Genomic DNA, 14,586 nt, shown 5'->3' on the forward strand with positions numbered 1-14,586 from the left:
GAAAGGATAGAGATGAAAGGAGTAGGAGAAAAAAGCTATGCACAGAAGCAGCACTATAGGCATGTATATATGTAAATGTCCTAATTTATAATGAAATGGATAGAGACCAATGTGCACATATTTCTATGTTAAGTATTAAGATAGCAGATAGACTTTGGACCTCCACACAGGCCTCCCTTGTTCTAATAATCTGGCACTCTTTGATACTCGTCTTCCCGACATGATCACTGACAACAAAATGGGTGCATAAGCAAATGTGGTGAACAGAGCAGATGGCAAATGTAGTGAAGAGAGCTGATGGTGCCTGGCTACCTAAAGATATAGTGCCTGGGGTCTTAAAGGCTTGGAATTAAACAAGCAGCCACCCAGCAGGGAAGCAAATAAGTCTACATGGAAGAAGCACACCAGCCTGTGTGATCATGAGATATCGACGGGGTCAGGCATCAAAAGATTCCAAACAAACAACTACACTGATGGGAACGAGGAGGTTTGGAGTGGAGACCCAAAGCCCATCTGTAGACAATTGGATATCCCCTCACAGAAGGATAATAAGGGATGATTCAACCAAGGTGCAGTACAGCACCAATGAAACACACATCATTCCTCGGATTCCTGGATGCTTCCCCACTACCATGACCCAGTTCTACCTTACAAATCAGGCTAGACAGGAGAACATGCATTGATACAGATAAGAGCTCTTGACACATGGAATTCAGGACAGATAAACCCCTCGTATATCATGAGGGTAGGGGGATGACTGGGGACAGAGAAGGGGGAAACCATCACAAGGTTGGATATATATATATAGCCTCCCCCTACCCCAAAGGGGATGAGTAACAGAAATGTGGGTGAAGGGAGACAGCGGACAGTATAAGATATGAAATAATAACAAGATATAATTAATCAAGGATTCATTCACAAGGGTGGGAGGGTTGGGGAGGGAGGGGGGAAAAAGATGAGTTTATACCAAGGGCTGTTTTAGAAATGATGTATAAAGATGCTCGACACAAATGATGTATGGAATGCTATAAGAGCCCCCAATAAAGTGATTGGGGGAAAAAAGAATATAGCATTAGGATTGGGAATGGAATCATTAACGACCTGCAAAAGCCACCTACAGATGGCACAACGTTGCTTGCTAAAGCAAGGAGGACCTGGAGCACTTACTGATGTGGACCAAGGCTTCAATATAGACTCCACCCCAACATAAAAAATAAAAAGTCATTGCAACAGGGCCAATACACATCACAGTATAGAGGAAAGACTGACATTGTCAAGGAGTTCATGTTACTTGGATCCCCAATCAATGTCCATGGAAGCAGCAGACAGGAAATTAGATGATGTATTATACTGGGAAAATCTGCTGCAAAAAACCTATTTAAAGTATTAAGAAGCAAATAAGTCACTTTGAAGACTATGGTGCACTTAAACCAAGTCATATTTTCAACAGCCTCATTCATATGCTTTTAGCAATATGGAAGAGTCCAAAGGAATCAATCATGTTGAATTGTGGCATTGGTAAAGAATACTGATTGAAGAATGAACACATCTGTCTTGGAAGCACAGCCAAAATACTCCTTACAAGTGAGACTCTGCCTAAGGCACTTTGGACATGTCACCGGAAGGTGGAGGACAGCATCATGCTTAGTAGAGGGTCAGTAAAAAGAGCAAGGCCCTCAAGCGAGAGGCCAGCACAAGGTCTCCAACAGCAAACTCCAACACAGCTACAGTGGTAAGCATGGTCCAGGGCAGGCAGTGCTTTCTCCTCGTATGCATCAGGCAGCTATGAGTCAGAGCCGACTTAATGGCACCTACCAACATAGCCACACACAGAGAAGGGCCTAAAAAGGAACTTCCTTTTGCATTTACTAAGCTAACGGCCCAAATGGTTTCTGTTTGTTTCATTTTTTGTTTTCCCTCACCAAAAAAAGAAAAAAGTTATGTGTCAGGCACTTGGGATATAACAGTTGGAGTGCCACTGTTTTTGTTTTTTTTTTAAGTAGTCAGATCTGGTCGCAAACATGAAGCTATTTTATTATGCTTTAATTCATTGCCTTCCTCTGGAATTATAATACTGATTATTTTTTACATGCATGATTCAAAAAAGGGGAGCCTATACCATAGTGTGCTTTTGAAATGTCCCTGCTGTCCATGCTGTCCCAGTATTATCCAAATGGCAGTCCATAGGGGCCCATGGCCTCTTTTCATGGCTCTGGCCTGGACAAATATGCCCAGACTACGTCCATCATGTCTTTAGGATGACTCGGCTGGGCAGGTGCTTATGTGCCGGCCAGGTCAGGTGGGAAGGTGGAAAGCCTGATTCAGCACAGGGAAGAGTCCTCCCACATGAATAGGAAATACTGGGAGAGCATGAAGTGGCAGTGGCAGGCTAGCATGCTGCCCTTTTGCAGGCCTGGGGAAGGGCCCAAGAGACTCGAGGGCTGAGGAACCGACTGGGCAGATACTGACAGTGTAGGCTGCATCTCTACACGACAGCACGCCTTCTTACGAGACAGTCTGTTACGTTTTGTGTCTCTATCCTGGCCAGGCCGAATGCTGTATTTGAGTTAAGAGTGAGGAAAAAGATAATAAATAATCAAGGCATTGAAATCGGGTCTATGTGGTATCAGCTATCAAAAGAGATAGTGTCTGGGGTCTTAAAGGCTTGAAGGTGAACAAGCAGCCATCTAGCGCAGAAGCAACAAAGTCCACATGGATGAAGCACATCAGCCTATGCGATCATGAGGTGCCAAAGGGAACAGGTATAAGGCATCATCAAAAAAAAATCTTACCATAGTGAATGAAGGGGGAAGTGCAGAGTGAAGAACCAAAGCCCATTTGTCGGCCACTGGAGATTCCCTCACAGAGGGGTCTAGGGGAGGAGATGAGTCAGTCAGGGTGCGATGTAGCACCAATGAAGAATACAGCTTTCCCCCAGATCCTAAATGCTTCCTCCCCCCAACTACCATGATCCTAATTCTACCTTGCAAGTCTGGATAGAGCAGAGGTTGTACACTGGTGCATATAGGAGCTGGAGGCACAGGGAATCCAGGGTGGATGATACCTTCAGGACCAGGGGTGTGAGGGGCGATGCTGGGAGAGTAGAGGGTGAGTGGGTTGGAAAGGGGGAACCGATTAAAAGGATCTACATGTGACCTCCTCCCTGGGGGACGGACAACAGAAAAGGGGGTGAAGGGAGACGCCGGATTGGGCAATATATGATAAAATAATAATCTATAAATTATCAAGGGCACATGAGGGAGGGGGAAGCGGGGAGGGAGGGGAAAAAAAAGAGGACCTGATGCAAAGGACTTAAGTGAAGAGCAAATGCTTTGAAAATGATTAGGGCAAAGAATGTACGGATGTGCTTTATACAATTGATGTATGTATATGTATGGATTGTGATAAGAGTTGTATGAGCCCCTAATAAAATATAAAAAAAATTGTAAATAAAACTTATTCACTCGTTAAAAAAAAGAAATCGGATCTATGTGAATTGTTAAATGTAAAACAGATGATTTGCTCTGTAAATCTTCACCTAATGTACAATAAAGTTTGGAGGAGAGAAAAAAGTGGAAGGTAGTGAGATGGGTGATAAGGCAGGAAAGGTGCAACCAAGATTTCTCTGAACCACAGAACCAAGGAGACAAATAGACGAGGCAGAGCGAAGGAAGTTCTAGGTGCTGGTGCCGCACCCCACAGCAAGCCCGGGTGCAGGCTACTCCGAACAGATGCTCGGCCAATGGGAAGCTTCCCCACCTCTGAAGGACACTTCAGTCTTTTCACAAACTCCAAAACCCAAACCCCAAGCAGCTGCCATGGAGTGCGTTCCAGCACATGGAGACTTGCTGTCGGAGCACTGGGCTCCATAGGACAGCCAATGGCTTTCAGAAGCAGATTGCCAGCCCTTTCTTCTGGGGTGCCTGAGTGTTACCAAACCTCCAGTCTTTCAGTTAGCAGCCAAGGCTTAGCCGTGGGCACCACTCAGGCACTAACAAACCTCAGTGAGTACTCACCGTGTGCCAGAAAGCGCCATGGGGACACGGCATGCATGGCGCTCATCTTGACCTCAAGGCTCTTACTATACCAGCTCAGTGACGACGGTGAAAGCACAAAAAACAGTCACACTCGGTAGGAAAGCTGATCTCATCTGGGGCTCAAGGAAGATCACATTGGATCAGAGACCTGAAGAAGAAGCAAGAGTTGGCCAGGCTTTACTGCTTAATTCCTTTTCAGAGGGAGTGGTGTGTGGAAGTTATCTCCAGTAGAAGAAATTGCTTTCAGGAAGGTCCGGGGTCTTTGATGTCCAGAGCGAGGTATTTTGAGAAGTGTAGTGACTAGCTGAGAAGGGTTAGAGCTGGTCAGAAAAGGAGGTAGAGTGACCATGTAGGTCCTGTCCAGTGGGAGAAGGGAGGCAAGTAAGGGTTGCATCTGTCACTCTCACTGTCGAGGCAATTCCTATAGGACAGGGGAGAATTGCTCCTGTGGGTTTCCAAGACTGTACCTCTTCCCGGAAGTAGAAAGTCTCGTCTTTCTCCTGTGGAATGGCTGCTGGTTTTAAACCACTAGGTTTCAAGCCACCAGGCTTCACATAAGGAAACCAAAACATGATCTAGAAAATGTATGTGGCAACAGCCATGTTCTCCCAACAACTTTATGAAGATGGGAATAATCTAACTGGGCCCCCAACGTTCTAGGGTCTCACGGGACAAACGGTGACAGCACTAGGGAAGGTGAAAACGCACAGCTAGCAAGGACAATGGCCTCGGGCTACAGGGAGCAAAGAAACAAGTGAGCATGCAGAGCAAGATCTATTCTGAGTATGAACCATTCTCCGAAGGCACATCTGTGCAAATGCTTCAACTATGCAACTACGCAACCGGTACTGTAACGGAAGTACACATAAGCAAAATGCAAATAACCAAGCGGAGCTGCATGCCAGTAAAACTTCATTTAGTGAAACAGGAGACAGGCTAGAGGCTGCACAGGGCCTTTGAAGAGATAATCTGCAAACTAGATAGATGCAAAAGAATGGGTACCTGAAAAGCACTGGATTGTTTAAACTGGCCACACAGACACAAAATGTTCAGGACAGCATTCTTCACAAGTGGCAACAATCCAAATGCCCATCGACTGATAACTGGGCAAGTAAAAAATATATATCCAAACAATGGAATATTATTCATCAAAAAAGAAGTACTGATACATATTGCAACATGACTGAACTTTAAGACATGTTACATAAAAAGAAACCAGTCATAAAAGGCCATGTATTTTATAATTCCATTCACATAAAACGACAAATAGGAAAATTTTTAGGTACAGAAAGGAGCTTAGTGGTTGCCTAGGGCTGGTGGTGATGATGGTTGCCCAACTCTGTGAATAAATGAAAACTATTATACACTTTAAATGGGTAAGTTGTAAGATAGGTGAATTATATCGCAATCAAACTGTTGAAAGAAAAAAACAACTTCAGGCCAAATGCATCTGCCAGAGTAACAACTTACAAGGACTGAAGGACAAAGTGCCTTCTCCCTTCCCAAACTGTTCCCGCATCCAGCGCAGGGGCTGGCAACCTTTTTTTTTTTTTTTTTAACACAGCCAGACAATAAATTACTAGCATATCTCAAAGATACTGACCATGGCACAAAAGTTCATTTCACAATCAAGCGAGCCACATGGCTTTTCCCCCCAGTACATATAAAAGTTACGTTTTCACTGCACTGTAGTCTATTCAAGGATCTGGTAGCACTGTGCAATAAGCACTGGGTTGCTAACCTCAAGGTAGGCGGTTCAAATTCACCTACTACTCTGATGGAGAAAAATGAGGCTTCCTGCTTCAGCAAAGACTTACAGTCTCTAAGACCCAAAGGCGCGGGTCACCTCTATCCTATAGGGAGGGTCACTCTGGGTTGGAATCAAGTCATTGGCAGTAAGTTTGGTTGGGTTTGGTAGTCTATTAAATGTGAACTTGCATGATGAAAAAAGTTTGAAATATTGTGAGAATTAACAAAACACGAATATTGAAGTAAGCACATGCTGTTGGAAAAATAGTGCTGACAGACTTGCTCTGTGTAATGCAATAAAGCAGAACCCATGCAAGTGAGGTATGCTTGTACGCTACGCAACCACTCCGCTTTGCTGTTGCGCTGAACACAAACAGAGACAATATGTGAAACGCTGCCCTACAATATGACTGAATATACAAAACCAGGTGGCGGGCTAGAGAATCTCCCTCAGTCCACACCACAATCTTATGAGGAAGGCACAGCAAACAGGCCAGGCTTCTGGGGTGGGAGGAGTTCTGGGAAGCAAAATGGCTTGACCAGGTGACAACTCATAGTTGGTGTCTGCTGCACCTCCAGTAACCCTGTCCCAAGGAGTCAACAGATCGCTGAAAACCTAATGCAGGGATCTAAAGCATCCTTCTCCTTTCCAGAGCCTTCAATAGGATGTCCATTTCTAAGGGGTCACATTCAATCTCCTTACCATTGGAAGCCTTAACCAAGAAGGCTCTGAGTTTGTTAAGCATGCGTAAACCTGACGTGGTCTGAAGCTGTTGTGGAGTAAACTGTCTACATCATACAATGGTTTAAACAAATTAAGAAGGGCTGTGCAATCGTCACTGCAATCCGTTTTGGAACATTTTCTTTCTGCTTAAATCCACTCTCTCCACCCTGAAATTTATAGCTCTTCTAACCAAGTAATTCAAAGAAGCAGAATCAGGATTGGAGGAAGGTTTAATAACAACCTGCAATATGGAGGTGACACAACCTTGCTTGCTCAAAGTAAGGAAGATTTGAAGCACTTGCTGATGAAGATCAAGAATTGCAGCCTTCAGTGTGGATTACAATTTAATGTAAAAAACAAAAACAAAACAAATCCTCACTGCTGGCGCAGTAGGTGACATCACGACAAATGGAGGAGAGACTGAAGTTGTCAAGGATTTCGTCTTGCTCGGATACGCAATCAATGCTCACGGCAGCAGCAGCAAAGAACTCAAATGACAGTCCCATTGCATTCGGTGAATCTGCTGCAGAAGACATCTTTAAAGGCGGTTACTTTGAGGACTGAGGTGTGCCTAATCTAAACCAGAGTATTTTCCATTGTCTCTATGCCTGTGAAAGTTGGACACTGAGTAAGGAGGACTGAAGAACCGTTGCATTTGAATTACGGTGTTGGCAAAGAATATTGAGCATGCATGCAATGCCAAAAGAACAAACAGATCTGTCTTGGAAGTACTGTCAGAAATGTTCTTCGGAGGAAAACACGGCGCGGCTTTCTCACACATACTCTGGACATGCTGTCAGGAGAGCCCAGTCCCTGGAGAAGGGCAGCATGTGTGGTAAAGTAGAGGGGCAGTGAAAGAGAGGATGACCCTCAACAAGATAGATCGACACAGTGACTGTAACAATGGGATCAAACATAAGAACCACTGGGCAGTGTTCTGCTCTGTTGTGCATAGGGTCACTATGAGTTAGAAAAGGTTTGATGGCACCTAATAACATCATCATTACATTATTGGGAGGGATTAGACAAATAGGGCATATGGAACACTAATAGGTTAGTTGTGACTTCCCTTGCTATAAGGATGAACCATCTGAGCAGGCGAACAGAAATCCCAAGACCACTGGAAGTGGAGCAAGCTGGAGACCTATCTGAAGTAGCAATGGCTGAGACAAGGAGACCCTGCGATAGAACAGAGGACCATCATTGGGACTATAAGACAGAGGAGCAGGCTGGCTTCCTGACCCATGGATGCTGAGGTCCAAGGACCATGTAGCTAAGAGGCTGAGGACTGGAGAGAACCTTGTTACTGTGGATCAGTCACTGTATCCTTGTGTTTAATAATTCAGTCATTGCACCCTTATTGTTTACTAGTTCAGTCACTATATCCTTACTGTTTACTAATTCAGTCACTGTATCCTTACTGTTTACTAATTATGGTTTATAATAACCTGTGAACTCTTCTAATAACCCCCCTTTAATTGTCAGCACTGTCTGTGAGTTGTGTGGCCACTGTAATGAATTAGTGTAATGAAATGTATAGAAATGGAGGGCTGTGGGAAGAACAAATGGTGTCACAATAGGGTCAAGAAGGGTGGAGACATGTCTGACCCTTGCCAGAAGAAGCCAGATATAGCCACTGCCAGTTTTCATAATACCGTACCCATTCATTCCTTCATAATTTCTCTCACGGTTGAGTACCAACGACCTGCCAGGTACTGTCAAAGGCCCAAATGCTTCAATATGCAACGCAAAGGAGAGGGCAGACTGAGGGCCGCAATACCGGAAAGCAGATGCCCACAACCTAAATCAACTCTAAGCTTCTGCTAAGTCAATGAACTCTTAAAGTAGATCTTTGAGCATGCTTCCCTGGAATGCCCTTAATCCCTCCTCTTTACTGACTCATTATGCCCCGCCTCCAAGCCCCTCTGCTAGGCCCTGATGGGTAAAAATAAGGCTCCCTGCTGCATCTAACACCCTTCTCGGTGACGCAACGTAATAACTGGAAGGTCCCTCAAAGGCAGCCCAGATCTGCAACTCAGAGGAAAATACGGTCCTAAAGCAGTCGTGGCTTGCCTCCAAGAGCCTAATAGCTGACATAACGTCATCATTCAAACCCAGATTTGTACTCCTGTCACAATGCCAAACTGCGTGCTGGAGGCTCTTTCAAGTGGCGTGCTGTCACTGAGACCACATTCTAACTAACTACTCAGCACCCGTCCTCTTCACCACATTTACTCACCTACCAACACCCAGCAATCTATGCCCTCACGGATGGCGAGGTGCCTCTTTGTGTTCTCATTTTCTCTGTACATCCCTTATAACAGGATGTTTTAACCTCTATTTCGTTGGGATACTAGCATTTCCTGCTCCCGTACAGGTTAATAGAAAAATGACACCACTCTTCACTTACTACAGCAAGCCCCTAACGCTGAGCCACGACGCAAGAACCAGACTCCAGGCGTTTGAGTGGTGCCTACTGCCTTTGACCAGCGAAGACTGGGGCGGGAGGGCACCAGAGGGAAGGGCCAGGAAATCTGGTGCAAAGCACCCAGGAGGTCGATTGCAGGCTGTATTCTGGGCCCCTTCTCTACGTGGCGTCCTACAGCCAGCAGTCAGCCTTTGTCCACTACAATCCCTCATACTGTCGGCGGTGACCGGGCTGAAGTCCTGACCCAGATCCGAATCCTCATTTGAAAACCGAGGTGGCATCGATTTCCCTGCCAAGATTTGGGTGAAAGCGGCCCAGACCCCATGTCAATGACTGTCCCTTGCGGTGTGATGCGATGCGGTGCTTGCCCTCGGATTCACTGTCCAGGTCTGCACCATGGTCTGAGCCCCCAGCTCACCATGACCTGGCTCGGGCCCAAAGGGGACGTGTCCTGTCCTCACCTGATGGGGGTGCGTAGGCCCTGGCTTGGAGTTGAAGGGTGGGCCCCAACACCACGGGGTCGATGGGGCTCCCCCGGGGCCGTTTCAGAAGGCAGCGCCCCCAGTCCTGCAAGTAGTGGCAGCCCCGCCACATCACGCCCGAGAACCTCGGAGGTCGCGCGGAGCGAAGCCTGAGCGCCGCACACGCGGCGCGCGCGAGCTCTGGGGGAATTTCCCTCAGGGACAGGCAGGACCTTCAGCTGCCCTGGGCGCCGCCATCTTCCTCGTGACACTCCCGGCACGCAGTCGCGACCGTGCGTCGCGGCGCGCACTCCCGGCAAGCGCATCACAAACGCACGTCGCCCCGCCCCTCCACGCCGCCCGCCGAGAAAAGGACTACAAGTCCCAGGGGGCCGCTCGCTCACCAGACCACGTGATCCCCGGTGGCCAATGGGCGGGGGCGCTACTTCAGGCTGGGTCCGGCCCCCGGCGCGCCCGAGCCAATTGAAGAAGACAGTGTGTGTGCGAGAACGTGTGTGTATGTGTGTGTGTGAGTGAGCGAGTGAGCGAAGAAGTGAGAGAGAAGGAGGAGAGCGAGGAAGAGGGAGAGAGACAGAGAGCGAAAGAGACGGAGAGCGCGCGTACGCGCGCAAGTGTGCGTGCGCGTGTGTGTATGTGCGCGCGCGCGCGCGCGCGAGGGCGAGTGGAGGGGCCCGGCGCACCGCTGGGAAGCCCTGCTCGCAGGTCCCGGGGTCCCGGGGGCGGCCGGAGCTCTGGTCGGCAGGCCGCGGGCGGGGGGTCCCCGCAGCGGCCACCCGTGCGTGCGCGCCCGGCCCCCCTGCCCTCGCCGTCCTCTGCTCCCACGCGGCGGCGGCGGTTCCTCTCCCCTCCCCCAGCCCTGGCTCCGGGGGACCTCGCGATGCCGGTCCGCACCGAGTGTCCCCCGCCGGCCGGGGCCTCGGCCGCTTCCGCGGCCTCGCTCATCCCACCGCCGCCCATCAACACGCAGCAGCCCGGCGTGGCCACTAGCTTGCTCTACAGCGGCTCCAAGTTCCGCGGCCACCAGAAGAGCAAGGGGAACTCGTACGACGTGGAGGTGGTGCTGCAGGTGAGCGCCGGCCGGCGGCCGCGGCCCGAGGGCCTCCTCGAGGCAGTCCCGGCCCGAGCCGGCCCGCGGTGCTCGAGCCTGCTGCTGCGGATCAGGCCCTCGCCGCCGGGCCTCGTCCGCCCGGCGCTTCGCAGCTGGGACCTGCCCAGCCGGTGTCTCAAACTCTGCGAGCCCCAACCCTGACCTCCCGCGCAGACTTGGAGCCCCTTGGCCAGCCTCCCCATGACCTGGCCGCTGGGGACCCACGTAGACGCCCTCCCCAGGCTGGTGCCCTTTGCTCCCTAGATCAGCCCCCTACCAATCCTGCTCAAACCCTGAAGTCCTCATTGAATTCATGTGACTCAGGACACCCCTCCACGGCTGGGCCCGTGACAGATTCTCCCAGACCTGAGACGTGCCCACTCTTTCCTCAATCCCAGGAATCCTCCCCAAGATCAGACCGGAGACTTGGGAGAGTTTGACCTAACCTCTCACCCTCTCCCTGAGCCTAAGAGCCCCCAATCCACAACTGATTGCTCAGACCCAGACTCCCCCCGCTCCCCCCCCCAACCCCCCAAGACCAGGCACTCACGCCTCGGTCCTGCTAGGTTAGACCCCTCACTCTGTTGCCTCTTGTGGCCCTTAAACCCTAAACCACCAGACCTACTCACCTACTGCACCTGTCTCTTCTTGCTCCAAGCACCCAGCTCTTCACAGGTGACTGGAGGCTTACAGTCCGTGTCCTCTCATACCTCCTACCCCATTTTTTGGCCACTTCCAATCTGCTCCACCTCCCAGGTCCTGTACATTGTATTACACAGCAACAGGCCTTCTTCCTACAACCGCTCTCACCCATGTTGCAACTCACCCAGTTCTGTTTCTCCTTTCCATGCCTCCCCCCCCCCCCACTTTGACTTGCTGCCGGCCTGGTCAGCTTTGGAACTGTACAGTCACTTCTAGCCCTTCCCCGCCCCTCACCTCTTACACTCAAATGGTACCACACTAGAAGTTGTTTGGGTTTTTTTCCCCAGCTAAGGGAAATTGGGTGGCAGTGGTGAAGAAAGACACCTTTGGCCCTCCCTCCCACAAAACTTCCTCCTCAGTGTCTACCTCTGCCACTGCCCCTTCTCTCCCCCTCAACCACCCCTCCCCCACGATACCTAAAGGCCTTTCCAAGGGTCTGCCAGGGTGACACCTCTTAAAGAGAATTCTGCGGTCCTCGCTTGATGCCCTCCCACCAATGAGGCTAGAATGTAGAATGTGCCCATTCCCTCGGCTCACCTGCCCATTTTTATTGTAAAACCATGAGCAGCATCTCTTGGTTTGCTGTCCGAAAGACAATGGTGTGTGTGTGTGTGTCTCACCACTAACTAGTTCATTTATCACTCGCTTTTTTTCCTTACTCTTGTGTGGGAATAGTTTGTTTCTCTTCCGCATCCCTGTGATAATTATATCTCTGTAACCTTAAAACTCTTGAGCCATGGTATTTAATGTAATTGAAAATCTGTTGTGGTCAAAATGATATCTTTTAGCCTCAATGATACTTTTCATGGATCGGATAATCCCCCTTTTGTTTAAATTGTGAGAATTTAATAGGAAAGTACAGCCTCTCTTTTTTTGTTGTTCTCTCCTTATAACCTTAACATTCTGGGAATAAGAACCTTAATATGCGTCATGGGTTTGGAGTGACCTTGAATCGGTGCCATTTAAATCTAATGGTTTCTGATGTCTTAGGGGAAACCCTGCAGGGTAGCTAAGTAGCAAAGGAAATCTGATTCGATCACTACAGTGACTATTTGGCCATGAGTGTTGTTTTTGGACTGTCAGGTTTGTGAACCCTTGGAAAGGGTGATTGAGGCAGGGAGAATTGTAGAATCTGATGTTTGAAGAAACGTGTGCCCTGCCAACAACAGGTCTCGGCAACCCAGGGTAGACACTCCATCCTGTGCTGGGAGCCACTGAGTAAGATTCCTCGTGGGGGGTTGCCTCATGTTCAGGAATGCTGTCCTGTATCTAGATCCGAGCGGGTTTTGTTTGTCATGGAGACTAGTCAGTGGCATGTAAGTTGCTCCATCATCTGGTTTTTCAGCCATAACTAGTTTCTCAGACCTAGCCTTCTTGGAATACTACTCTTGCCTTTCATAACATAGCCACTTTCTTATTTTTTAATAGTTTTATCAAGATAGCATACCGTTTCACACCATACGATTTCACCCACTTAGAGCATACGCTTCAGTAGTTTTAGTAGGTTCATAGAGTTTTGGACTCATCACCACAGTCTAAGTTTAGAACATTTTCATTAGTCTCCCCCACCCCTCCTCCATAAAAAAGCCATGCCCCTTTGCCGTCACCCTCCACGCCCCCCACCACCTGCACTTATCCCCAGCCCTAAGGACCCTCTCCTTTTTGCCCCTGTGAATGTATCTGTTCTAGACATTTCGTGTAAGTAGAATCCTACACTATGTGGGTTTTTTGTGTGTGGCTGGGTTCTTTTATCAGCACAAGGTATTTAAGGTTTATTGGTGTGGCGGCATGTCTAAGGGGCCTTCAGAAAGTTCACAGAAAAATTCTGTTACCTTCCCATTCCATTTTCCTACAACATTTTTTGAAGCTCCTCCTCCTATCAAAACTCCCGGTCACACTGTCTGCTGCATTTTATTTCTCCATTCATCTCGGATGTTTCCATTTGTGAATTGTGTCCCTTCAGACATTCAAGTGTGAGCTTTCGTGTACGTCCATACTTTCAGTTCTCCAGTAGATACGGGCCGTGGAGTTGCTGGGTCATGTGACAACCCTAAGTTTTAGCTTTTTGAGGAACTGCCTAACTGCTTCCAACGGGCCTGCACATTTTACATTCCCACTGGCAACGGGTGAGGCTCATGCTCGATTCCACGTCCTCACCAATGCTTGTTGTTTATCTTTTTAATTTTAGCCATCCTGGGAGGTGCAAAGTGGCATTTCATTGTGGTTTTGACTTGCGTTTCCCTAATGACTAATGAACATGGACTTGTGTGCTCATGGGAGCCCTTTCTTTTTTGAGATTCCGTTTTTTTTTCGAAAGAGTTCCTCAAACCTTTGTGCGTTCTGCCCAGGCCATTTTGTCATTGTTGTGACTGTTATGTTCTCCCTCTGCCATCCAAGCAGCCCAGTGTAAATGAAGCCCGGTCACTGAAACAAGACGTGGAAAAGCGCAGCTGCTAGACACAGCTGTGCAGTGAGACCTTCTTGCTAAGCATTCCCCTTGTTATCTCTCTCATTGAGATGCTGGCCTGTCATCATGTCTTGTGGTGTGTTTGAGCTCACCATCCATCATCCCGATCAATTTGGGCAGAATAGGGGAGACTCATGGTTGAATGGAAGCCAAAATGAAATTCTGATTCTTGAGTATGCAAATTGTTAGCCAATTTACAGTTCAAATTTTAATCTTATTATCACGTATCCTCGCTGCCTGCTATCCTTTCGAGCAGTTGTGAAAACCCCAATCTGTATTGAATTGAACAACTGCAGACATGAAATGCAAGGCCTCAGACAAGAGCTTAGAGAGTTCTGTGTCCTTGTTTAAGGGTGAGTTTTGAACCAGGCCAGTATGTCTGCACTGCTCTGACAAGGTCAGATAACAATGGTTTCAAAACCTGGATAGTTTTCACATGCAATACCCATGCCAACAGCACTAAACTTGAGGGGGCAACTTGGCCTTGCTGAAACTAGTTTGCTATTTGCTTGGATGCTGACATCATCTGGCAGACTAAGTTCGTTGCAGTTTTTGAGGAGTGCCCTAATATTTGAGCTTAGATTATAACTGGAAGGTAGGGAGCCCTGGTGATTTAGTGGGTTATGTTGGTCAGCAGCTCAACCCACCTGAGAAAGATGAGGCTCTCTTGCTCCCATAAAGATTTACAGCCTCAGGAACCCAAAGGAGCACTTCTACTTTGGCCCTATGAGTCAGGATTAATGGGGTAGCAGTGGGTTTAGCATGTAATTGGAAGGAATTGAGTTCCTAGGTCTGTAAGTGCAATAGAACTCTGTGAGGCATCTTGAAACGAGACTGCCCTTTAATATAAAAATCGTAATGTGCTGCAGTACCATTGCTTTGTCATTTTTGTTTTACTTCAAATGCGCTT

At 48.2% G+C, this 14,586-nt stretch overlaps 2 protein-coding genes across 4 annotated transcripts in view; one reads left to right on the plus strand and one right to left on the minus strand.

Moving 5' to 3' along the window:
• ATPAF2 (ATP synthase mitochondrial F1 complex assembly factor 2) overlaps positions 1-9,686 on the minus strand; it is a 32,239-nt gene extending 22,553 nt beyond the window's left edge. For 2 of the 3 annotated variants that reach the window (XM_075560965.1, XM_075560963.1), the window contains exon 1: positions 9,400-9,686. In XM_075560965.1, the coding sequence (XP_075417080.1) occupies positions 9,400-9,532 (133 nt within the window). In that variant the 5' untranslated portion in view covers positions 9,533-9,686. Of the gene's footprint in view, positions 1-4,016; positions 4,186-9,399 lie in introns of all 3 variants that reach the window. The other variant, XM_075560966.1, reaches the window with a different exon arrangement.
• A 433-nt stretch (positions 9,687-10,119) lies between these two features.
• The window catches only part of GID4 (GID complex subunit 4 homolog), a 36,801-nt gene continuing 32,334 nt past the window's right edge, over positions 10,120-14,586 (plus strand). Inside the window, exon 1 of the mRNA XM_075560967.1 lies at positions 10,120-10,486. Coding sequence (XP_075417082.1) covers positions 10,298-10,486 — 189 coding nt within the window. The 5' untranslated portion in view covers positions 10,120-10,297. The remainder of the gene's footprint in view (positions 10,487-14,586) is intronic.

This window comes from Tenrec ecaudatus, chromosome 10 (genome assembly GCF_050624435.1).
Source record: "Tenrec ecaudatus isolate mTenEca1 chromosome 10, mTenEca1.hap1, whole genome shotgun sequence".
NCBI lineage: Eukaryota > Metazoa > Chordata > Mammalia > Afrosoricida > Tenrecidae > Tenrec > Tenrec ecaudatus.